Below are 25361 nucleotides of genomic sequence, written 5' to 3'. Positions count from 1 at the left end.
AGCAGGATATGACAATTGGGACATAATAGGATTAACCCACCACTAGCAGAATACCAGAAGGGCACACCCAGACGCAGGTCAAAATACATGACACAGGAAACACATAGCTTCAAACAGGAACAGGAAACAATCTCAAGAGCCCCAGAGGGTATAAAAAACCCACTGCCTATATGTGCTCGTTCTCTCTTTTTCTCCCAGAGCCATCTTTCTGTCTGGCTGTCCTCTTCAATAAATTGCAACCTTCTTTCTAAAGCAGTCGCCATGTTGTTTATTCCCAGCTTGGACTGAACCATGATGAAAACTTTTCCTTCTAACAGTATCTAGACACAACACATACAAAGTTTTGTATATGTCCCTGTGAATGAATTTTTGACTCTTGGCAACTGTCTGGACCACCCTTGCATTTTTCAGAAGGGATTTGCCATTGTCTGCTTCCTAGGGCTGAGAGACAAGGACTGGCCCACAGTCCTTCAGCTGGCTTTGTGCCTAAGGCAGAACTTTCACTGTCCTAGGTTTCGGAACCACTACACCAAACTAATTTTTAAATACAGGTAGTTCTCGACCTACAACCACAATTGAGCCCAAACTTTCTGTTGCTAAGTGAGAGAGTTAAGTGAGTTTCCCCCCATTTTACAATCTTTCTTGCCACAGTTGTTAAGTGAATCACTGCAGTTGTTAAGTTAGTAAGATGATTGTTGTTAAATGAATCTGGCTTCCCCATTGACTTTGCTTGTCAAAAAGGTCGCCAAAGGTGATCATGTGACCCTGGGACTTGGCAACCGTCATAAATGCTAAGCATCCGAATTTTAATCACATGATCCAAGGATGCTGCAACTGTCCTAAGTGTGAAAAAATGGTCATAAGTGACTTTTTTCACTGCCATTGTAACTTTGATCGGTCATTAGACTAGCTGTTGTAAGTTGAGAACTACCTGTACACATAGATGAAGTGTCAGGGGAAGGGTGATAGATTTGAATGGCAGATGTTGAAAATGAGTGAGACACCCTTGCATTGGTTTCTTGTTATGGCATACTCCAGCCTTCTGTGACAGCTGTGAGAAAGAATGCTAGAATAGATTACGAATAAAGATTTTGCAAATCTCTAAGAACATTTTATCTTAGAGCAGCAATCCACAGATGACCTTATACAGTTGAGGATACCCAGGATCTGACCTTTTTCTCTGCAGACACCATTACAGTATTTTGTGTAAACAATTGAAGGTATAAACTACAGATTTTTTAACATATGGTCTCTATCAAGTCCTACTGAATTTATTGAGATTTACTGTTAATATTTACTAGATAATCTGTGCCCCATTGATCATCATTTCAGAGATATTTCATACCAGATTCCTCAAGATCTTCAACAATGACAGAGCATCTAATATACTGCCTTCACTGGAAAAGATGGGGTGAAAATAGCTCGTGTTGAACTGTACAGCACAAACATCAGGACAGGAAATGTTTGTGACATTTTGTATTATGTCATAAACTGTTTCATGATAATGTTTATGTCATAAAATGTTTTATAAAATTTGTCAAATTTCAATTACATGGGGATCATGGTTCCTGGATTTTGGACATATTCTGTAGGTTAGCCCATTTTGTTCAAAAAGTTTTGCCCTATGGTTTTGCCCAGTTATAGATTATGCCGGAATCAGAATTTTAGTAGCATATAGATACAATTTTTCAAGTAGTGCTTCAAGTATACCTGCCAAATGGCAAATGGAAACTAAAAAAAGTACATATATCATTGTGAAATAAACCAGTACTCATAAGTGAATACATTTCTATAGGGACTGTAATATCCTTCAAACCTCTTGTCAGTTTGAAAAAGAATAAGAAAAATTAACTTGTGCCTTTTTAATTATATTTCTTTAAATACCTCTTTGTTTTACACAATGGCTTTGGCTCCTTAATCTGTGTTTATATTCAGATTTAGCAATAGGAATATGTTTTCTATAACATTTTTACCAATGGGAAAAAAATCTTATTTATTTGTTAATTTTATGTCTGAATTTCTTTTAAAAAAATACAGCTTACAAAAACAAGAAAAATATTATTTGATGCTCTAGTCTTTTTCAATGTCAGGAAGACTGATGTTGAATGCCATAAAATGACACCAGAAACTTAGAAGAATAGGACAAACTTTTCTGAAGGTATTCTCATATAAGCAATAGGTGCCATTCCCTATTTAGTGCTGCATGCCAGGGTTTCTACGCTGTCAGAGTAGAACTGAGCTGATAACTTCCAGGTCAGCTGTGGCCCAAGAGAAACTGCAGGAAGAACACATTGTAACAGTAAAATCTTTCCCACTGGTAAGAATTTTAAGTTCAACCCTCATATCAGCTCTTTGGCTCTCCTTGGCTCCTGTTTGAGGCTGGCACACATTGAAACCTGCTACTCTTAGGAATGAGGCTGGCAAGGCAAGAACCAGCAGTCCTCAGACCTATTATGTCAGTACTAATAGTGGAAAAAGTGGTCACATTTCCATTGACTGAGAAAGGTGGGAGAAAGAAGGCTAGAGTTTAAAACTTGATGCATAGACACACCCACATCCATACCCATACTGACCTATTACCTACCAACCTATACCCAGCGAACTTTAATGTTACTACATAGACATGTCTGTCTATATAGCTTCATGCAATAAAGAAATCAATCAAGCCATGTTGGGTCTGCCAAGTAACCTATTCTAGAATTTGGGATTAGTGTTTGGAGAACTGAGATTTATAGCTGTGCTTGGGAGAGGTAGTGACCATTCATCCTTTTTTGAATGCAGGTTTTAAGGAAGAGAGAAGATATCTCGATGTGTGTTTCCCTACTGGCTATCAGGAGCATGGACTGCCTCATCCATAGATCTGGTAGTTCAATCAATACAGCAGTGAAGATGATCATGATTAATAATTTGGCTTGTGAAAATTTGTGGAATGAAAGGAGTGCACAAGCTCCCCTAGGGTCTGAAGTATTATAGGAAAGGATCTTGGTGAAGACAACTCTAGGTTCCAAAATATTCAGACTTTAAAAGCCCGAAGCTGAGTCTAGAAACAAAAGTTTTTTTTTACAAGATCCAATACTTCACATATAATGGCATTAATCAAACTGAATATAGACATATAATTCTATAAAACTCTTTCAGACCCTGTTATAGCAAATAAACTTGGGATGCCCAAATGGACATTGGGAAAATATGAGAAACACAAAACGAGTCTCTCCTTTTCAGTTCTAACATTTGGCCTCTAATTTTATGATTTGGGTAGTTTATAAACAGCTAGTTATTGCTGGATGAGGTAGTCTACAAATATCTAATGATATCTTCACAAAACTGGGCACAATTATCAGTTGACAAAAACATGTCACAGCTCTCTGGGGATATCCCTTAAACAATCCACCTAAGCACTTTACCCTCTCCATTCACTGCTATTTATATGAAAATAATAACCTGCTATTGTTTTAAGATCTATTTAAGCCATCACTATGGGCAAAGGGCTGTAAATTAATAAGGAACTAAGATATTAGAGTACATATCACAGCTGATTAAATACTCAGTGTATCAAACAGACCAAGGTAATAACCAGGAAAAACATAATTAATTCAATTGTTCATAAAAAATGTCTGTTTCAAATAATACCAAATAAAGAAAGCACTAAAACATCCAGTGAAATATTTTCTCTTGAGTTGAAATATTGGGAACATTCTCTAGTAGTCAAGGGGGACAAACTGGCTAAGAATGTTTTGTCTCTTGCAATGCCAGAAGAAGAGATCTGGCAGCGCTTATTAGCTTGGTCTCAGCTTTGATATGGAACAAAAAGGAACCCATGTAATGAGGTTATTGCTTTAGTTAATAAGCAGGCGAGACAGCGAGTTAACCATTCAACTCTTTATTCTGAACCAGGCAAACAACAAGAGAACAAGACATCTATTTATACTGACAGCTGCCGGCAGTTTGACCAATCAGGGGTGAGTCCGTTCCCGCACCGTTTGTCTCCGCCAATCGGGGAGGTCCGGATTTGACAGCTCGGAGCTGTCATCGGTAGCACGTGTTGAGCTGTCAGTCGCTGGCGCTTGCGCAGTTCCGCCCGGCAGCTTTTGACAGCTGTCAAAAGCTGCCGCGGTTTTACCTCAGCCCTGTTAATCTTCTATTTAACTCAATGTGTGAATACATAACAATAAGTAAATACACAACACCCCTTACCCCTCCCTCTGATTGAGTTGATTTTTCCCCAACTGTTTCTTTTTCGGGTTTCCCCATTCGAAGTCTTTTAGGTAGGTGGGAGGTCTTTTTATTCTTTCGGAGCGCCGGGGGGTTGTCTCGGTTGGTTGTTCCTTTTCCCCAGGGGCTTCAAGGTTTGGCTCCTGGGGCAGGGGGTCTGGCTCCGAATGTTCTGCGTCGCTTGGAGCGGGGTGTTGAAGTGGTATATTCCGATCGGGGGAATTTTGGCGTGCAAGGCTTTGCGGCGGTGCTTCTGTCAGCATTTCGTCGTTACCCCTTCCCCCTATGTTTTGAGGACTGCGCCGCCGAAGTTGGTCTATGTGTCTGCGGACATGTATATTCTGTCCAATGTCTATGATGTATGACAGGGGGCCTGTTTGTTCGATGACCACCCCTTGTGTCCATTTGTTGCCCCCCCCCGTAATTCCTTGCCCAGACAGCTTGCCCTGTGTTGAGAGTTCTATGTTGGAGGGGTGGTTCTGGGTCTGGAGGGGATCTGTCTGGATGTAGATGGTCTAGTCTGGTAGTTAATCTTTTGCCCCAGCGAAGCTCTGCTGGGGACTTTCCAGTAGTTGTGCATGGTGTGGTGTGTTGTGATAAAAGAAATTGTGCCAGTCTTCGGTGCCAGTTGCCGGAGATGATTTTCCGCAGTGCCTCCTTGGTTGATTTCACCATCACCTCTGCCAAGCCGTTCGTCGATGGGTGAAAGGGAGCCGTGGTGGTGTGCCTAATAGAGTTCGCCGTTGTGAAACTCTGGAATTCGTAGGAGGTAAATTGGGGGCCGTTATCGGAAACTATAACATCAGGAAGCCCATGTGTTGCGAATAATCCCCTTAAAACTTGTATTGTGGCTGATGAAGTTGTGCTAGCTACTGGCGCTACCTCTAGCCATTTTGAATAGCTATCCACGACAATTAAGAATGATTGTCCTTGGAATGGACCCGCATAATCTATATGAATACGAGACCAGGGTGTCTTTGTAGTTTCCCATCTATGTATGGGAGCCTGTGGCTGGGCGGCTCTAACAAGTTGGCAGGAATAGCAGCCGGCTACGTGTGTTTCAATCTGTTTGTCTAATCCTGGCCACCAGACATAGCTTCTGGCCAGAGCCTTCATTTTGACGGTACCAGGGTGACCCTCGTGGAGGCTTTCTAACACCCTGAGTCTGTGTTTGTTGGGTATGATTACCCTGTTGCCCCATAGTAAACATCCTTGATGGGTGGATAATTCCTTTTGCTTTAAAATATAAGGTTGGAATTCTGGGTCTGGGGGTGTGTATTGCCAGCCAGTCATGACATAGCCTAAGACTCTGCCTAAAATTTTGTCTGCAGCGGTAGCTGCAGAGATATCTTTAACAGATAATGGGCATTCTGGGAGGTCTGAGATAGCCAGTATTCTTCCAGCTGGTGCTGGGTCTGGGTCAACTATTGGTTGGGGCAGTCTGCTCAGGCCATCAGCATGGCCCATGGCTTTCCCTGGCCTGTATTCTAACTTGTATGAATAGGCTGACAGAAAGGTAGACCATCTCAGGATGCGGGGAGATAATATTTGTGGTGTTAGCTTGTTTACTGTAAAAAGTCCTAACATGGGCTTATGGTCTGTAAAAATGGTAAAGGGTCAGCCGTAAAGGTAATCATGAATTTTTTTTACGCTAGCTACTATAGCTAACGCCTCTTTGTCGATCTGAGCGTAATTACGCTCAGGTTTTGACAGCGTTCTGGAATAGAACGCTACAGGGGTCTGTATTCCTTCTTTAGTTAAATGGCTTAGGACCGCTCCGATGCCGTAGGGGGAGGCATTGCAAGCTAGACATAAGGGCAGCTGTTCGTTAAACAGGGCTACCGTTGTGTTGCTGGAGAGTAAGTTTTTTAATAGATTAAAACTTTTATCATGCTCAGAGGACCAAGTCCAGGTTTTGCCTTTGTCTAATAGCCTATGTAAGGGTTCAGCAATGGAGGCTTTATGAGGCAGGAAGGTGTGATAAAAGTTAACTAAACCAAGGAAGGCTTGAAGTTCTTGTTTATTTTTAGGGGTTGGTGCTGTTTTAATAGCTTTAATTTTTGTGTCAGTGGGGTGAATTCCCTTAGTGTCTATTTTAAAACCTAAGAACTCTGTTGAGGGCACCCAGATGGAGCACTTGTCTCTTTTTAATTTGAGACCAGCCTCCCTGAACCTTAGGAGCACCTTAGTTAATTTGTCAGCTAGGTCTTTTTCTGATTCCCCTGCAATTAGGACGTCGTCAAAATATGGGCAGACCCCGGGGATCCCTTTAAGTGTCTTTTCCATGATTTCCTGGAAGATCCCCGGGGCTGCAGAGATGCCGAATTGAAGGCGGTTAATTTTGAATGCTCCCTTGTGGGTGACAATTGTTTGAGCCAAGGCGGTGTCAGGGGTGACAGGCAGCTGTAAATACGCCTGCGCCAAGTCTAACTTGGCAAATATGGCGCCTGACTTAATGGCCGCGAGGATGTCTTTGACAGCCGGGAGCGGGTAGGCATGTGCATTTAATGCGAGGTTGAGGGTCGCTTTATAATCGGCACATAATCTTATTTGGCCATTTGGCTTAACTGGGGTCACTATGGGTGTCTCCCACTCTGCCCCTTCTACCGGTTCTAGGACCCCTAAGTTCATTAATCAGTCTAGCTCAGCTTCTATTTTTCCCCTCAAGGCGAAGGGAACTCTTCTAGCCTTGATTCTGACAGGCATTACATTCGGGTTTAGTTTAAGAGATACGGGTGGTCCAGTGTACTTCCCTAGTGAGCTGTCAAAGACGTCCGCGAATTGAAGGCAGACGGATTCTAAGTTTGACAGCTGAATGGCGTTGACACCTGTCAACGCTATCCCTAGTGCCTCAAACCAGTCTAATCCTAGCAGGCTGATTCTGTTTTCTTTGGTCACAAGAATAGGGAGGGATCCTTTAAATTGCTTGAACTCTACGGGGACGGACGCTTTTCCCCGGAGTTTAATGGGCGTTTTCTGGAAGTCAGCTAGGCGGAGTTTGGTGGGTCGAAGGGCGGGCCGTTTTCTACTTTGATTACAAATGTCCCTGTAGGTTCGCCATGAAATGAGTGAGACGGAGGACCCAGAGTCCACTTCCATCTCACAGGGAATTCCCTGAATCAGAACGTCCACCTTGACTTTGGGCTTAAGAGTGCTGTGGACTGTATATCTTCCGCCCCTCCCCCTTACGTTAAGCACTAGGGTTCTGGGACTGTGCCTGGCTCTGGGTATGTGTGGGGTCATACCTTCGGCTGTCACCTCCAGTTCATGCAGGTTTTCCTGGCTCCGGCTGCGGCACACGGCTTTGAGGTGACCTGTCTTCCCGCACCCGTGGCATTTGGCACTGCGGAACCGGCATGTTGCTCTCGGGTGGCTTCCGCCGCAGCTGGCACACTTTGCCCTGTTTGGCTGGAAGTTAGCGCCCCTCTGATTGTTGGCAGGCCCCCCTCTGTAGTTGCGTTGCAGCCTGAGCTTTTCGAACCGCCGCTGTACCGCATCTATGTCTGTGGGGCCGTCGTCATCTTCGGAACCGCTGAACCCGCCGTCCTCCTGGTGCACGGACCCGCTGGGCCCGCTGTCAGGTGCACGTCGGTTGTCTCCATGGCAGTCCCCATATGCGATGACTTCTCTCGCCACGTCGGTCATTGTCATTTCTGGCTTGGCGATCAGCTTCTTCCTCAGCCATTCGTCTTTGAGCCCTATGACGATCTGGTCCCGGATTCGGTCTTCTAAGTCCGGGAACCGGCACCGACATGCGGCGTGTCTGACCCGGGTTATGAAGTCATTTGCTGGCTCGTCAGGAAGCTGTAGTTTCCGGGCGAAGTTCACTCTCCAAAAGAGTTCTGACTTGATGGGCATGAAGTATTTGCTCAACCCCTCGGTAAGGTCGGCGTAGGAGATAGTGGCGATCGGCTCCGGGGTGAAGATTCCCACAGCGGCATCATATACGGCGGGCCCGCTGAGCCAAAGGAGGGCGGCTGCCTTGGCCCGGTCATCTGTGATCTTCTTGACCACCAGGTATCCTTCTACCTGGCCCAGATGAGACTCCCAGCCTTCTGGGTGGCGGGTATTGAATTCCCGAATATGGCCATGGTTCGTCATGCTGTCTGTAATTTTGGGTGCCGCTGCTTGCGTTGAATGGAAGTTCGGCTTCCGAGTGACTTCAGCAAGCGACCAGCTAGGCTAAGGGGAAAAATCTCTTCTCCCCTTAGGTAGTGACTTCAGCTTAGGCAAGCAGGCATCCCACCTTCGTCGCCAGTGCTTTAGTTAATAAGCAGGCGAGACAGCGAGTTAACCATTCAACTCTTTATTCTGAACCAGGCAAACAACAAGAGAACAAAACATCTATTTATACTGACAGCTGCCGGCAGTTTGACCAATCACGGGTGAGTCCATTCCCGCGCCGTTTGTCTCCGCCAATCGGGGCCGTCCGGATTTGACAACTCGGAGCTGTCATCGGTAGCGCGTGTTGAGCTGTCAGTCGCTGGCGCTTGCGCAGTTCCGCCCAGCAGCTTTTGACAGCTGTCAAAAGCTGCCGCGGTTTTACCTCAGCCCTGTTAATCTTCTATTTAACTCAATGTGTGAATACATAACAATAAGTAAATACACAACAGTTATATACCATTCCTGCCTAAACATTGGCCATGTCAGTTTTAGGCAACTTCTGCACATTCTTGGCCTGACACCAATTATTTTGGTTACATCTTTATATATCTGACAGACAGTAAATGAAGCTTCAGACCAGAGTCAGATGTAAATGTCAAAATGCTTCACTTTCAGTTGCTTAGGGCTTAGGCCCTTGCATCTTACATAATATTGTGGGAAGTCAGCTCCCCCCAGAGAAGGAAATATTAAAAATGCAGAATATTATATTTCCTCAAATGATCTTAAAAAGTTTTTCTTAATAGCCCTGTCTCCCTCCCTCAAGCAGAAACCAGCTCTGTAGAAATGCAGATATCACAATCCTTTTAGAAAGACTGGCACCAGTAAGCTTAGAGCTGATGGGATTAGGAAGAAAAAGACCCCTAAAATCTACATATCCTACCCAAACTCTAAAAGGCATGATCTTTGGGGACAAAATAGGATTAACCCACCAATACCAAAAGGGCACACTCAGACTCAGGTCAATGTATATGACACAGGAAATACAAAGCCTCAAACAAGAACAGGAAACAACCTTAAAAGCCCAAAAAGGTATAAAAACCCACCACTACCAGCTAAATGTGATCAGCTTTCCCAGAGCCATGCTTCTGTTTGGCTTTGATCTTCAATAAAGTACAACCTTCTTTCTAAAGCAGTCTCCATTTTGTTTATTCCCAGCTTGGACTGGACCCTGATGAAGATTTTTGTTTAACAATATATTCTTACATTATGTTCTACATTTCATTCTATTCTAAAGGGCCCTCAGACCAAAGACGTTACTGTCATCAAAGAACTATGAAAATGACTGCCACAAAACAGAAATAGCTGTCAAAATCAGATTTAAATATTTATATTTAAATATTTATATTTAATTGAATATAAGTTGTATTATTTACAGAAGTTAGTTGCAGTTCTCATAGTGAAAATAATCAACAGACTATTGATAAAAATATCCCACAATAAGCCACCGTATTCTACTTTAGGACAAATAATGGCACCTGGAAAAAGGTTTCTTCTCAGTTACTTAGGTTTGCAGGCAGGTTCATGGAAAAAGTAGCATGCCCTGAAATATTCATGCATTCCTTGATTCATCAGTCTGTTTGTATTATATGAGAAAGTAGGCAGCTATATAAATTTTCTAAATAAATAAATACTGCTCCATCAACATAGAGTTACAGTGGATAATGAAACAATCAACAGAAACATCCCTAATAGTAAAAAAAATAATCCACAGTAAATACAAATAAATGTAAACAATCAACAACAAATCAAAGTTACAAAATACACAGATAACAATAACAGTAATGAAAAATAAACAAAACCAAATAACATTTCAGGGAATAAATCTATTTTGAGTAATTCAGAATGAAATAAATTAAAGACAGAAACAATAATATATTCAAATGCTACTAAAGTTCTGTCTTCAGTAATTTTCCAGAATGTTAAAGAAGATGCAGAAAGTCTTACTACTAAGAAGGCAGTTTTCTATGAGTCTAGAAAGCAACAGCTTCCAGCTTCTGTTGCCTTTACTTCATGAAAATAGACATGACTAAAAGCTTCTCCCAGAAAGAGTATTCTGATAGGAAAATGCAGTCTTAAAGGTATGTGGGCTCTAAGCCATATTCAGATCTCAAATAATTAAGAAATTTTAAAAGAAATATCTTTGATAAAACATATTTTTCAAGGATACCCTGATACAATACAATGGCCTGATGCAGTACATTATAACCTCAATATAAACAGGGATTATTGGGGGGGGAGGGAAATCAGCTTTTTTTCAGGAAACGTATGACTTACTCACCAGATTAAAGCCTATAAAAATGTTTCTCATAAAAACTGGAAGCAAGCTGCATTAAAAGACATTTCCTAAATCAATGAAGGTGGAATGTCTCCTTCTGGATTACTTGACACTCTCACTAAATACTAGATTTAGTTTCAAATCTTCCCTGAGAGAATCCTTATAACCTCCTTGGAATCAGCGAAAAGGTTTTTAAAAAGCAATAGCTGTTGTTGTTTTTTAAAGATATTTCCTATACTGGTCCTGATTCTTCCTCTGCTGGTTTTAGCAAATGACTCTGAATTCTAAACCTAAGAGAGAGAAACAGCTATCTTAGCCATTATTTTATGATTCTAGCACAATATTTCTCAATCTAGGCATCTTGAAGATGAACGGATTTCAATTCCCAGGATTCCTCAGGAGGCACGGCTGGCTGGGGAATTCTGGGAGTTGAAATCCACACAACTTCAAGAGACCAACGTTGAGAAACACTGTTCTACTATGTCTCCCTCTATTCTTCATTCCAAGCTAGAGATCCCAGAAGCCTTTCCTTGTAGTGAGCAATTCCAGACCCCACTCACCAGGCTGGCTGTTCCTTTTATTTACATCCCTAAACCTCCCACCTTCAATAAAAGAACCAGACTGCATGTGAAACAGATCGTATCCTTCGCTCTAAAAAAAGAGGATAGGTAAACTAAAGGCATTGTGCAGGCCTTGAGTAATTTAGGACAAAAGTTAAAAAGTTTTTTAAAAAAAATTATGGAATCCTTGTGAGCCCATCCATTAATTGCAGCTGAAAGTATCTCCTGCTCATGACAGTTTAGAACAATCCATTTGGTACTGTAGAGTAGACTGTGATCAATCAATGTTTTGGCTCCTTCCTTCCTTCCTTCCTTCCTTCCTTCCTTCCTTCCTTCCTTCCTTCCTTCCTTCCTTCCTTCCTTCCTTCCTCCTCTTTTGAAAGCTTTACTACATTGCTGAAGTCATGAATCAGCCTAGCTATAAATGTTTTAGAAGCACCCTCAGTGGCTACATCTTCCTTCACCGCATGAAGCAATTGTAAAACTGCATCGACTAATTAGGATAGATGGCTCCACTGTATTGAATTTGAGACTTTTTTTTCAGGTGCTTGTTTTAAGCCCAGGCTTAAAACCAGGGTTAACTTAGATTGGCAGCTATCAGACACAGGGATTCCTGCTATCTTTTGAGGAGAAATTTTTCCTGGTGAGGAGGCTAAGATAAACATGATTAAACACAGGCAAGATTGCGAACTTTATGAATCAGGAAGATAAATGCTTTCATATCAACCCCGGAAGAAAATGGAGGTTTAGAATTGATTTTTTTTAAAAAAAAATTTAATAGCTTGCTTTTCCTTCCTGATACAATTCTAGAAATATTAGAAGCACACCTCAGGGGCAATGCTTCTAAAATACAGTACTAAGTATCTTATAGCAAAATTTAAAAACATTTCAAACATTAGGATTTTGTTACAAGAGAAAGGATTATTTCCTTTCACAGCATACCTCTTATAGGTCTAATACACAAGTATAATGACCTCTGAGGTTATTGAATATCACTAATGACAAGTAGTATAGCTCTTCCTACCATCAGTTATTATGTATTATTAGTAGCATATCTAGGTATCCTGTTACTAGTGTTGGACTAGAACTAATAGAAGTCAGTGCTCTGGAAATATTAAAAAGAAAAGCTTCCAAAGGTATTAAAAGTTTTACACACACAACAATTGCAAGAATCAAAGCTTTGCTTAGCGGAAAAGTACCACAGTTCTGTTTTGGATAGCAGCCACCAGTCAGTATCCTAGCCATAAGGTCAGGAAGAGAAGAAAATCAAAATGGCATCCTACAGTTTTAAAAGCTGCAAATAATTTCACGTTTAGCTCATGTTTAATTTGCTGCTTATTCTAGTGTTCTTCCTATTGTTTATACTTATTTCCTCCATAAAATATATCATGTACAATTGAGTTTATTTGGTCTCATATAGTTGAGCTTACTACATATATTTGTTCCTTTGAGAGCCAGTTTGGTGTAGTGATTAAGGCATCAGGCTAAAAAACTAGGAGTTGGTGAGTTCTAGTCCTGCCTTAAGCAGGAAACCACCCAAGTCACCTTGGGCCAGTCACTTTCTCTCAGCCCTAACGAGGAGGTAATGGCAAACCATTTCTGAAAAACCTTGCCAATAAAACTGCAAAGACTTAACAGATCAGGGCAGTCTGTGAGAATTGGACATGAATGAACAGAAAGGGGGGGGGAATCATTCCTTTGGATTTTTATTTTTTTTTGCTTTTGGAAGCCTAAGAAGCCTAATCAACTTCATCTCTCTCCATCTGGAACTTACGTTCATTCCTATTAGATAACGAGCCATCATTTTCTTTCTTTGCATTGCTGCACTGAAGCCCTGTAGTCCTTGTATTGTATAAGGTATCATCAGCCGAGTCTTCCATCTGTACTTTGGATTGCAGGGATCGTATTAAAATTGCCACTACCCCCTGAATCTGCATTATTCAGGGAGTAGGGAATGGCTTTGAGTCATCATTTGGCCTCCATCTTCCCCATCTTTCTGGGAAACAGGAGAATAAAACCTCCCTCTTTAACTGACTGCAATGAATGCCTCTCTGACAGCGCCATAGCAACCAGGTGGTGGGAAGTGATGTCTCAGAAGTCTATTATGACTGAAAAAGTGAATTACCAATAAATACTCTTCAGTTTACCAAAATTCTCCTCATCTAACTGGAAGGGGGATCAGTTTCATTCTTCTGCAGGCTCCTAAGAGAACTGCAAATCCACGCAGCCAGCCCACAATTAAGACTATAGATTTTTCCAGATCATCATCACTTCCATTCTCCCGTCCTTCAGAAGCAGTAAGAAGAAGTTTAGGGTAAGCCTCCAAAAATTATTATGGCATCAGGGCTATCTCAAAAATTGAAATATTAATTTAAAGCAATCCATCTTCAAAGTTACCAGCTTTAAAATGCTGGAGAAACTCACTGTCCAGCTGAGTTTCCAGACATCCTGAAATAACATAAATGCCCTCATCTCCCTCTGTGCAGAAGGGTTGTCAAACTAATTGCTTGTGCATCTGTTCTCCCTCCATGACTTTTCTTCCTGAATTTTGTGCCTTTCTCTGGTCAAATGCAAAGAAAATGACGGCCCTTCCTATAAAGGAGAGCTAGAAAGACAACAAACCGCCTTTCTCTTGAAAAGACCTGAGATGTAGAGGTGAGGAGTTCCGACAGATGGGGGAACGGATGGTAGTAAATTGGCCTATGGTCGGTTTCTCCTTGCTAAACCGGGCTGGAACTAATTAATAGGCAGGAACTTCTATTAAGGATCTTTATTGGTTTCTTTTTTTAAAAAAGCAAAAAGCTATTCTAAAAGAATTCCAGTGAGTGCTGTATATCAAAACAGAGTCCTGTACTGTATATAAAATGCTCTCAGTGTTCAGGGTTGTTGTGGTTTTTTTTTGCCTCTTTCTCCTTTCTGCACACTGGGTTGGATGGCCCTCTCTTTGGGGCAGGAGGCTGGGTTTCCATCTACCTCTCATTTTGATAAGAGATTGATTTCCATTTACTTATGTGAGTACCGATTCTCACACTCACCTCTCAGCATAGCTGAACTTGTGGAATCACAGAAGCCTGGAGTTGCTTTCAAAGTAACATTGAATCCTTATATCGAACTGCCCTTAATGGTCTCTTGGGAGAACCTTTTTAAGTGATTACATATTGCTCCATTATGATGTAAACCAGTCTGTTCTGTCTGGCTGTATCTGTGTGTCTGGCTGTATCTTATAATTCCTTCCCCCGGATCATAGCTCCAAATCTAACTCATCCGTATACCACCACAAATGCTACATTTTTATTTAAATAAATCCTATTGATCCTGCTTAATGCAGATTGGGCCCATCTGAGTAAAACTGTCCCCAGTGTTTACACATTACCTAACCCTTCACTGCTGTGCACTTCTACAGCATTAATGTCTGGGAAGTAGTGGCCTTGTGCCTGAATTATTCAGAAGATTCCCTGTGACCCAGAATCTTGAACAAAGCTGCAAACACTGTACCAGTCTCCGCAGATGTTCACTTTGTATTAGTCATATTAATAGATACTTTCATATGTTTTGTTGATTATAAATAATATGGCTCTCAAAAAACACAGAAGAACCAGTGGGTAAGATCTTCTAGCTTCCTAGGGACTAAATTTGATCTGCCTTCTTGATATAGGAATGTGTAGAATTATGCATCTACTTGTCTAAAATGGCCTCTGGAAAGAGAAAAGAGATTTCATTCAGGCAGCTTCCAGTTAGAAGCGATAATAGCTGAAGCCATTTCTAGCACTCACATGCAGTTTGCCTTATACCTTTTTTTTAATATAAGAAAGCCATTTACCCTCAAAATAAAATAGCCAGAAGTAGACATCATGCTGCACAGCTGCATTAATTGTTGTACTTTGAAATGCATCCAAGCAACCACTTTGTATAGCCCAAAAGGATTGACCTGCTGGGTTGCACGGATCATCGGCACATGCAAAGACCAACTCGCAGTCTGTTCCTTGCTGCCTGGAGGCTTCTTTGACTATAGGTGGCCTGTAAATTTTTCAAACAAGGACATCAGTGATTTTGTAGCACTATGAAACATCCCGGGCGCTCTACAGTGTAAAATAAAAAGTGGAAGAAGGAAAAGAAGAAAAACACCCTTGGAGTGGTTGGGGAAAGAGATAACCTGTCAAAGGATAATGTTTTGATGAGGGAGGGCATAAAAGATGGGGGAACTAAAAGAGCAAAAGTGACAGGCCCAGATATATCCATATGTGAGGACAAGCTAAGCTAAGGAAGAAAGCAAGGGGAGTTTTTACTTCATATGCAACAATTTTCTTTCAGCACTTGCAGGAAATAATCTTTCTTCCTCACTGACTTCATACATGAAATTCATCATGGCATTGGCAGCAAGCCAACTATGTTTTTGTCTTGAAAACCTTTATAAATTATTTTAAAGAGCTCCATTCATCTAACAACCACACAAGTTCTTCCCTTTGTAAAACTACAACCACTGCTTCTGGGTTCAGAGTATTAAAAAAAATCTGTGCTACCAAATGCTGCTCTTCATCAAAAATGCCCTTTCTTGCAATATGGAGACTAAATCACAAGGAGAGGTTATACTAATAGGACATCCCACAAAGAAATGACTGATATAGAAAAGCTCTTTTAAGGTGAAGTATAAATTTTGCAACGCTCTTTAGCCTAGAGATCTGCAAGGGCCTTATCCTCTTCTAGAAAGCTTTGAACAACTGGGTTGTCCCACAAGTGGGGGTACAGTGAAGCTGGAGCCGTGTAGAATTGGTGTTGATGTGTGGGTGCAGGGTGTGTCCTTTGGCAGTTTCCTTTTTTTTTTCTTGTTTGCTTGCAATTTTTATTGCTGTTTATAAGCCTCCCAGGATTGTGGTGCAAAAAAATAGACAGCTATATAAGTCTGATAAATACGTTTTATAAAAAAAGACCCAACTAAATTATCAACAACATACTGAGCGTTATACCATTGTATGACCACAAATTCTAATTGAATTTCATAGACAGTAGCAGCAGCATTCAGTTAACTTCAATGAAATCTAAATACATTACTAAAAAGAATTTGAAAAATGGATCATCATAATTTTAAAATACTCTACTGTAATTTTTTGCAACGGTCTACCCAACAAGCTTTGTCTCTCTCTGTGTGTCTGTCTATGTCTTTATCTATCTCACCAGCCAGCCAGCCATCCTTTCATCCCATCTATTAGATTTAGATAAATATATAAATATCTTCTCTCATAAGCAGAAAAGCACATACACTTTATTTATTTATTGCTTGGCTACGATAATCTGCAACAGAAAAAAAACAAGTTTAATTGCAGTCTTAAGGTTAATATTACAGTGACCTGATGCTATTCTCCCCCAGATATAGAGAGGAAACAGAACAATTCTATGACAACTTGCAGTAGCTTGATGACATGACACACACACAAACACAAATTCACACTGGAAGCATACTAATTATAGAAGTTTGAAGCAAAGCAATATCTGGATAATAGAAAAAAAATGTACAAAACAAAGCAGAACACAGACTAATAGAATTTTGCTGAGATAAATTCATGCTTATAGGAAATGCCTTCTTCCAACAGCCTAGAAAATAATTTATATCTGGAACTACAAAATGAGCAACCCCAAAATCAAACTGACTATATATTCTCTTAGCAAAGATGGTCAGAAAATACAAGATCTAATCTCAGATCACAAACGTCAGTTAAAGAAAACAAATTATTAACCAACAAGATATAATCTCAGGAATATTTCATATATTACATGGTGAAAATAAAGAATAGATTTAATATCTGATGAGTAGAGTACTTGTAGAACTCTGGGCGTTATTGAAGAGGAAGCAAACAAAAGTATCTTAACCATCGAGAAAAAGAACACAAATGGTTGGCTGCTGATACATTAAAAGCAGATGAAGGAAGGCAAAGGCAACAGAGACCTAGAAAAAATTGTTCTAGTAAACAAGGCGCATGAAGAGACAAGCAGTGAAAATGAAAATAGTCCCATTCAATTTATCCATAAAGTGACAGTGTGCTAATGTGTAACCAGAGAAGCTGCCCATTGATAACACTCTGCACCTCTTAGTCATATCACTATATATATATATATATATATATATATATATATATATATATATATATATATATATATATATATATATATATATATATACTTCCAATCACTTCTGCTTCTGGCTGAATTTAAATTTTGAGGGCTGTTTGTTACGTATTCAGAGTACAGCAAGTAATAAACTAGAGGGATAAAGCAAAAGACTTGCACAGATATAAAATGTCTTTGAAATTAAACCCTGAGGAATACCTACTCAAACTGCAGTCCATAATGGATGAGTGCTTTTAATGGTCACGGAATGCATGAACAGAGGAGAAAAATGGATAGTGTGTGGAAGAAATGTACTGAAATATTCTGAAGAAGGCACAAAAGGAACTGTCCAATTATTATTACCAAAAAGGAAGAAAAGTGTATTGAGATCAACGCATGAATGTCCAAAAGCGACATGAGCTATTCGTGATCTCCCATAAAGTCCTTCCTGGCTGGGACTTGGCCATCTCCAAGAACCACTTTGCTCCAAAACCGCTTTCTCTGGCTTGCACAGAGTCCCCCACTCCTTCTGCAGCCTGAAAGGAGGAGACATAGGAGACAAAGATTCCCTGCAGGAGCTCCCCTGCCATGGAAGACTCTCCCACCAGACAGAGGAACCATAATTTTGCTTTCTATTTATGGGAAGTTTCCAAAAACTCATTTTATTCAATTTGCCTTTGGAGAAAGAGGTAAGAATGGGCAAGCTAACTGATCAGTCATGCTATTTTGAAGATAAAGGTAATCCTCGACTTACAATCACTCTCTTACTGCTTGTTCGAAGTTACAACAGCACTGAAAAAAAGTGATTTACGACCAGTTTTCACACTTACAATTGTTGCAGCTCCCCCAATGTCACGTGAACAAAATTAGGGTCAAATTGGCAACTGGCATGTATTTATGACAGTTTCAATGCCCTGAGATCATGTGATCCCTTTTTGCAACCTTTTGACAAGCAAAGTCAATGGGGAAGCTGGATTCATTTAACAATCATGTTACTAACTTAAAAGTCAGGGCAATTCACTTAACAACTCTGACAAGAAAGGTCATAAAATGGGTCAAAATTCACTAAACAACTGTTGCTTAACGACAAACGTTTTGGGCTCAATTGTGGTCATAAGTCGAGAACTACCTGTACTGCATTAGGCAGTAAATTACCCAAAATTGGATAAAGGTATTTTTTTGTGGGGGGGGGGGAGATAATGACTCACAAGCCTATTAGCCAATGACAACTGGGACATTTAAATTGACTTAAAGTATTTTGCCTACATTGTGTAAAAAGGACCTTCTGATAAATGGTTTGGGGTAATGAGAAGTTTGAGAAGTACTCGTATAAGATGACATGATTTTTATTGACTACAACACAATTTATGCAGCTTGTGTTTATACACTGCTTTATGTTAATTCTCATATTCTGATAATTACTGTGATGTTAGTCATGGAGGTCTGAAATAGCATAAAAACATTTGTAATAAATAAAGGCACAATCTATGTGCCATAAAACAAAATGTTCAGATGGTGTGGTTGAAACTTATGTGTATAAGGCTAGAGTCTGTTAATATCCTTACCATATGCAGAAAACAAATGTCTAATCAGAATGCATATGTGTATAGGCTGCAAAGATAGCACTTTTATGTCAAACTATTTTCAAGCAAGTAATATTTCATATATATAATGTATATTTCCTGCTTTTCGGGTCAGTCATAGTTCTCAAATCTTAAGCAAGACAGGGGATTGGTCGAAACATTCATCCAAAAGATGTTTCAGCACCATAAACTTGGCCCAGACATTTTAAAGTATCTCCCCCAAGCTATTACTTTTATGAATAGTGTTCAGACATTTACAGATTCCATTGTGTTTCAGCAGTACTACATAAAAATGCACCAACAGTTTTGGAAATATTTTGATCTGCTCTCAAACCACTTTTCTTGATTATCATCCCCTGCCACACTTACTTTATTTTATTTGATCTTTAAGTCTTCTTAAATGGATGAAAATGGATTACCAGGAGCCCAAGACTATTCCTTTTTCAAAATTGTGATCTCGGCCAGTTTATTATTTTACTCATCATTTTATTTTCAGCTTTCCTGTACACTGGTGTGCTTTTAATTATTTTTCTTCCATACCATATTTTCCTTTAAATCTCCCTGTTTCCCTTAGTTCTTGCTTCTGTAGGTTTGAATTTCTCCTGCTTCTTTCTTCTACTAGGTGCTTCAAAATATTTTATTTCCTTCTAGCATTAGAACAGCTACGTTAAAATAAGAGAAATACCTTTCAGTGTGCTTCTCCATCAATTAATAGGAAGTTTGGTATCTCTTAAGAAACACTAGTACTTCGAAGACTTCATAGTAAAATGGAAGTTCATTCAGTCTATTTATTGGTTGGCCAATGTCTACATTGATGAAGGTCAGTAATGTACTATTTTTAAAGAACTGTACTTGTAATAGTATGTTTAAAATGTTAAGTTTAAAATGTTTCTGATAATGATTGTATCACTTAACTAAAGAACTACTATTTTGCCTTTCTAATAAATTTGACAGAATAATAAAGCCTTACAAACTGATATAAATAGCCTTAACATTTTAAAGTTATTTTGGGCCGAGGTGTATTACAGGCTTATTTTGTTGTATGTTTAACATTATTTTGAAATCCATACACTCAGTACCCCATAATGACAAAATAAAAAGGACTGTAAATTTATTAAAACAAAAAAAACCTGAAATATTGCATTGGCATAAGTATTCAGATCCTTTGGAACAACACTTGAAATTTAGGCCAGGTGCCTCCCATTTCTCTTGATAATTGCTAACATGTTTATACACCTTGATTGGAGTCAACCTGTGGTAAATTAAATTGATTGGACATAATTTGGAAAGACACACACGTCTTTACAGAAGGCCAACGGTCCTAAGCACATAGCCAAGACAACATAAGAATGGCTTAGGGACAACTCTGTGAATGTCCTAGAGTAGCCCAGCCAGAGGCCTGACTTCAGTCCTTCAATATCTCTAGAGCAGGGGGTGTCAAACTGCCAGCCCATGGGCTGGACACGTCACGAAGAAACTGCGCCCACCCCATTGCCGGCAATGGGGAAAAAGCTCCGATACGTCGCGGGGTGTCACGTGATGTTGCAGGTTTGACATGTCTACTCTAGAGAAACCCGAAAATGGTCGCCATTCAATTGACTGAGCTTGAGAGGATTTGCAAGGAAGAATGGCAGAAAATTCCCCAATCCAGGTATGCAAAGCTTGTTGCATCATATCCCAAAAGACTCGAGGCTGCAATTGCTGCCAAAGGTGCTTCAACAAAGTATTGAGTGGTCTGAATACTTATGCCAATGTGATATTTCAGTTTTTCCTTTTTAATATATTTACAGATATTTCTAAAATTCTTTATTTACTTTGTCATTATGGGGTACTGAGAGTAGATTAATGAGAAAAATGAATTTCAACAACTGTAGAATCAGGGTGCAGCATAACAAAAGTGACAAAAGTGAAGGGGGTCTGAATACTTTCTGAATGCACTGTATAAATATATATACCCCCAAAATCATTTGTGTGTTTAGTTATTTCACATATTTTAAATTAAGTGCAATAGTAATTAATCCTAATATCACATACAGTATTCATGTCTGTCATGAAAAACGTAATTTGTAAAGGAAAATGAAACCAAAGTTATTAATCAGATATATTAAAAGTTCAATAGTTCCTCCTATTCATCCGTCCTGAAAAAACACATAACTTGGCTTCAATTATCTATACTCATCTTGCAAGAAATTTAAAATACACACAAATACATCATTAAAAGAAAGAATGTAAATGTGTTCAAATGTGTTCAAATCATTCGGTTTCAAACTGTTCCTATAATGGAAAAGACTGATCAATTTCAGGAATTTTAATCCTTAAATAGGCAATTTCCATTGTTGGAAATTTCTGAGTTTATAAAATGGCAAATTGTAATCTAATCTCATTAAGATCAGTGAAAGATTTGGCATGGACAAAAATAGGCTCTAGGTAGCATTCTCACGATTAGATTAAAGGAAGCAACATCCAGGCAGTTGTTTAAACAGGGTTTGTAGTGGTGGTGGGAGTGTTAAAATGACAAATCCGGAATGAATATGCATCATGGATGCAATTTTCAGGTTTGAGACGCAGGCCTTTGCAGGTGTCAGTCAATTCTTGCCAAAACTATCTCTGCATGATCTACAGCATGGAGGCCAGGAGAAATAGAGACTTAGCACTCTATGTACTAAGTGCTCTATTTATGTGCTTAGTACTCTTAAACCTCATCATTCCATCTGTCATTGTGATCTGTACACCATCTACATTCCAGAATTTTTTTTATCATACCTCCATAACATGTTTTTTTTGGCCTAGACTTGAGATGCTTAGAACAGATGAAAACCGAACATCTTCATTAAATTCCGTTCCAGAAACCAATCAGATGGGATTACATTCTATTACACGTGTAAATATACATACTTCAATGTTTTATGGAAACTCTCACCCATTTCACTCCAGTAGACAGTTGGGCAACTCTGTCCTCCTCAAATTAGTTGCCACTTAAAATAGTGAGAAGTTCTTTCTCCCTGTCCACCAGCTGCCCTCAAGACATGCAACAGTGGTCCCAGGCACCCTCTTTGGAGTGGAAATTGTTTGCCCCTAAGCAATTACTAAATCTAAAAAAAAAAAATCCAGACAACTAGGTGAAAAATCCAGACCACCACTAGATGACAGCAAAGAGTTAAGGAAGTCTCTATTTCTTTGCTGCCATCTGCTGCTGTCCCTAGTGAAAATGCCCTGGCTAGCTGCTATGCTTGCCTACAACCTATTTCCACCTACTGTCCTGCTCCCACCCACCTTGTCTTGACCTAACAAATACCCAGGTTCCATGATGGCTATGTGGTGGGCCTGCAGCAGATCATAGCCAGGTTGGTTGGTTGGTTTTAAAGCCTGAAGGCCGAAATGGCTCACCCTATTCTGTACTGCAGGCCCAAGGAGACTGCCTTGACTTCTTGTACTTCTGCCCATAAGCACGATAACCTACAGCTGCAACTGCTGCACATGCAAGGCATGACTGCAACCTGGAGGCTTCAGACCACAAATATTATACAAGCAAAAGGCTCTTTTAATGATCTCCACCAATTATTTGAAGGGCATATCTTGAAATAAGGATAAATAATTTTTTTTTAAAAAAAAGGATTCCATGGCATAAAATAAAATCTTTCCTCTGAAAAGATTGCAGAACACCTGCTTAAAATGATATTTGACATTCTATCTCCTCTCTCACCATATTTTTTTTAAAGTGACAATGTTCTCTCAAGCATCAATTTTGATTGGGGGGGAGGGGAGGGGGAAGGCATCAGACCAAACCAAAAATATCTCAATGTTTTTGGGCTACTACTACTTTTCTCCTTTCTTGGACTGAGACTATTTCTACAGGCCACAGATGGCTGGATTTTATTTTTCCATCCTGGGGAGAAAGGAGAAAAAAAAAGCTCCAGGAATAATAACATTACAGCTCCTCAGATGCACCAAAAGAGCTGACAATTTGATCACTGCAAAGGCTATCCGGAAAGACAACTATCGTCATAATCCAAGCTGGCCTTTTTTTTTAAAAAAAAATCAGTCCTCATAACTGAGACTAAATGACAGAACCTCAAACCTCCTCCGTCTCTGCCCTGCAAAATCTGCCCTAAGAAACAGCAGCAGAAGCCCTAAGCCAGAATCAGCAAAGGACCTACCTTCCATCATGGTGGCGGAATTGCATTCCTCAGTTTCCACAGAGGCTGAAAAAAAGACGGGAAATTAGGACTCCAGTTGAGCAGATGCTTCATGTAAACTCTCAGTGCCGGGCTCTCAGATGCATCGCTGGTGAAGCTGTCAGAGCAAAAGAAAAAAAAAAGAAAAGAAAAAGAGAAGGGGAGGGGAGGTAAAGGAGAAGAAATGTGTGGAATCAAAACAGGAGGAGAGTGGGCTAAGGCAAAAGGCAGGCCATGGATGCTGCTCTGACTGTATCACCTACAGAATCACAGAAAGATGCTGAGAGAGAGAGAGAGAACGGGCAAGAGAGAGAGAGAGAGCAGAGAGGAGAGAAAGGAAGGGAGGGGTGGTGGAGGGAGCCAGCTTAGCTCACACACTTGCTGCTAGCATCTCAACCAATCCCTCCAGCTTTCTCACTTGTCACATGGTCCCTTGCTTGCATCTCCTGACACAATACCCCTGGAGAACACAGGAACCAATTTTTTCGCCTCTTTGCCTCCCTCGGCTTCAACATGCATGCCCATCCCCTCTGGAACTCTCTGTCATGATGCGTTTCCCATCTCTATCATCTTGTACCAGCCTCTGGAGCAGCACGTTGGATCAACGGATCCTGCCAGGAGGGGGAAGAAATCAATGGAAATTAATAATAATAATAATAATAATAATAATAATAATAATAATAATAATAATAATCAGGTAGCAAAAGACCAGCCTGAGAATTATAGGCTACGATGCAATAATCAGGCTTGTGAAGGCAAGATGTTATGTTCTCATAACACAGAGGAGCTGTTAATGTGGTTTAGCACGTTTGTGTTTGCTGATGAACTCCACTCTCTCTCTCTCTCTCTCTCTCTCTCTCTCTCTCTCTCCTCTCCTCTCCTCTCCTCTCCTCTCCCTGTCAATCTCCTCCCCCCCAACCATTCAGGAGAACAATCAATTCATATGACGTCACATCCCAATTATCCCCAGGAGGAGGATGCAGGGGGAATTTCATCGAGGCCATCTTCCATGAGAGTCTTGAAATTAATTTTGCTCCTAGTGCATCCGTGCCAAAGGGCAGGGAATTGCCATGAAAAATGAAACAAAAGGCCCAGGCACCAGGCAAAGGATTTTCACATCAGCAGCCTTCAAAAATGCATACATTTCCCTGCAATGTTGGTGCTGAGGAACAAAAAAAAACAAACCCAACAACCCCACTCTTCATTCTCTAGTCAAAAAATGTGTTTTTTTTTTGTTTTTTTAAAACCTGGGATTTCTAGCTAATCTTTTTATGACTCCCAGCTCTTATCCTGCAAAGACTCCAATTGGAGCCACTACAGCCTCCTCTAATTTGGAAAAAATGGCACATGCAAAGGAACAACAAACAGGTGATTGTTTTCCTTCTGACAAGCCAAACTGTTTTCAATTACCTCTTTGATTTCATACAAGGCTGAATGTATGAAACATTTAGGGAGAGGAAGGGAGAAATGCAGAGCTGCTTCTAAGCATCTCCAGTTTCTCTTCTACCTCCTTCCATGACATCCATATTTAATCAAGCCCGATAGCATTTCTGTAAACGCTGCTATTTTTTTCTCTTCCCTCTATGGAAATTTTTGGATAGGGCAGGGGCACAGTTAGCCTGGGCAGTGACTAAAAGAAGTTAACATTTGGTTCAGTGAGATTTTGATTGAGACGCTCGTACTGATTTGGAAATGCAAACAGCTTCCAGATGATACCAGGATTAGAAGAAGTTGGTGAAGCTGACACAGGAATATCTTTTTTTTTCATTTGTTTAACTGTTTACATTTTGCTAGACAATCTATTCTGCCAAACCAGATCCTACGTGTTTCCAGTGACCTGTCTTCCACAAGAGTTTTGAGGAGGTTTTTTTTTAACTCTTTATCTGTAGATATTATTTTTAAATAACACATATCCCAAGCAGATAATTTATGTTTGAAAATTCAGGTGCATGGAATTTGAATTTGCAAATCCTTATTCAGGACAAGATTTGACCACTCAGCAAATGCTCATTTGGGACAAGATTTGACAACTCAGAAAGAATTTCAGATGTACAATCTCCATTTTTTTTAACTTATGCACTTTATCTGTGGACTTGATCCAGTTGCATCTTGATTAGTTTACAGAGGAAGAATTCAAGTAATAACCCTAGTAGATGCCAAACCAATGTTTTACAAGTCAGAATCATTAAAATATTCATTTGGGATAGCACATACTAAAACTATATATATATATTTTAAAAATGACAGTTTTTCTCCTCAGTTATAAATGGAGTATACAATTTATACACAC

The 25361-nt window shown here is 40.1% G+C and overlaps 1 protein-coding gene across 1 annotated transcript in view; it reads right to left on the bottom strand.

Moving 5' to 3' along the window:
- The window catches only part of SGIP1 (SH3GL interacting endocytic adaptor 1), a gene marked incomplete at both ends in the record, with an annotated part of 116016 nt that extends 92420 nt beyond the window's left edge, over positions 1 to 23596 (bottom strand). The window contains 2 exons of the mRNA XM_083360236.1: positions 23054 to 23098; positions 23530 to 23596. Coding sequence (XP_083216362.1) covers positions 23054 to 23098; positions 23530 to 23596 — 112 coding nt within the window. The remainder of the gene's footprint in view (positions 1 to 23053; positions 23099 to 23529) is intronic.
- Between the last annotated feature and the right edge of the window lie 1765 nt (positions 23597 to 25361).

The sequence above is a fragment of the Vipera ursinii genome (assembly GCF_947247035.1).
Source record: "Vipera ursinii genome assembly, chromosome: 3".
Lineage (NCBI taxonomy): Eukaryota > Metazoa > Chordata > Lepidosauria > Squamata > Viperidae > Vipera > Vipera ursinii.
The sequence above is the reverse complement of the archived record's forward strand: the minus strand, read 5'-3'. Positions and strand labels throughout refer to the sequence as shown.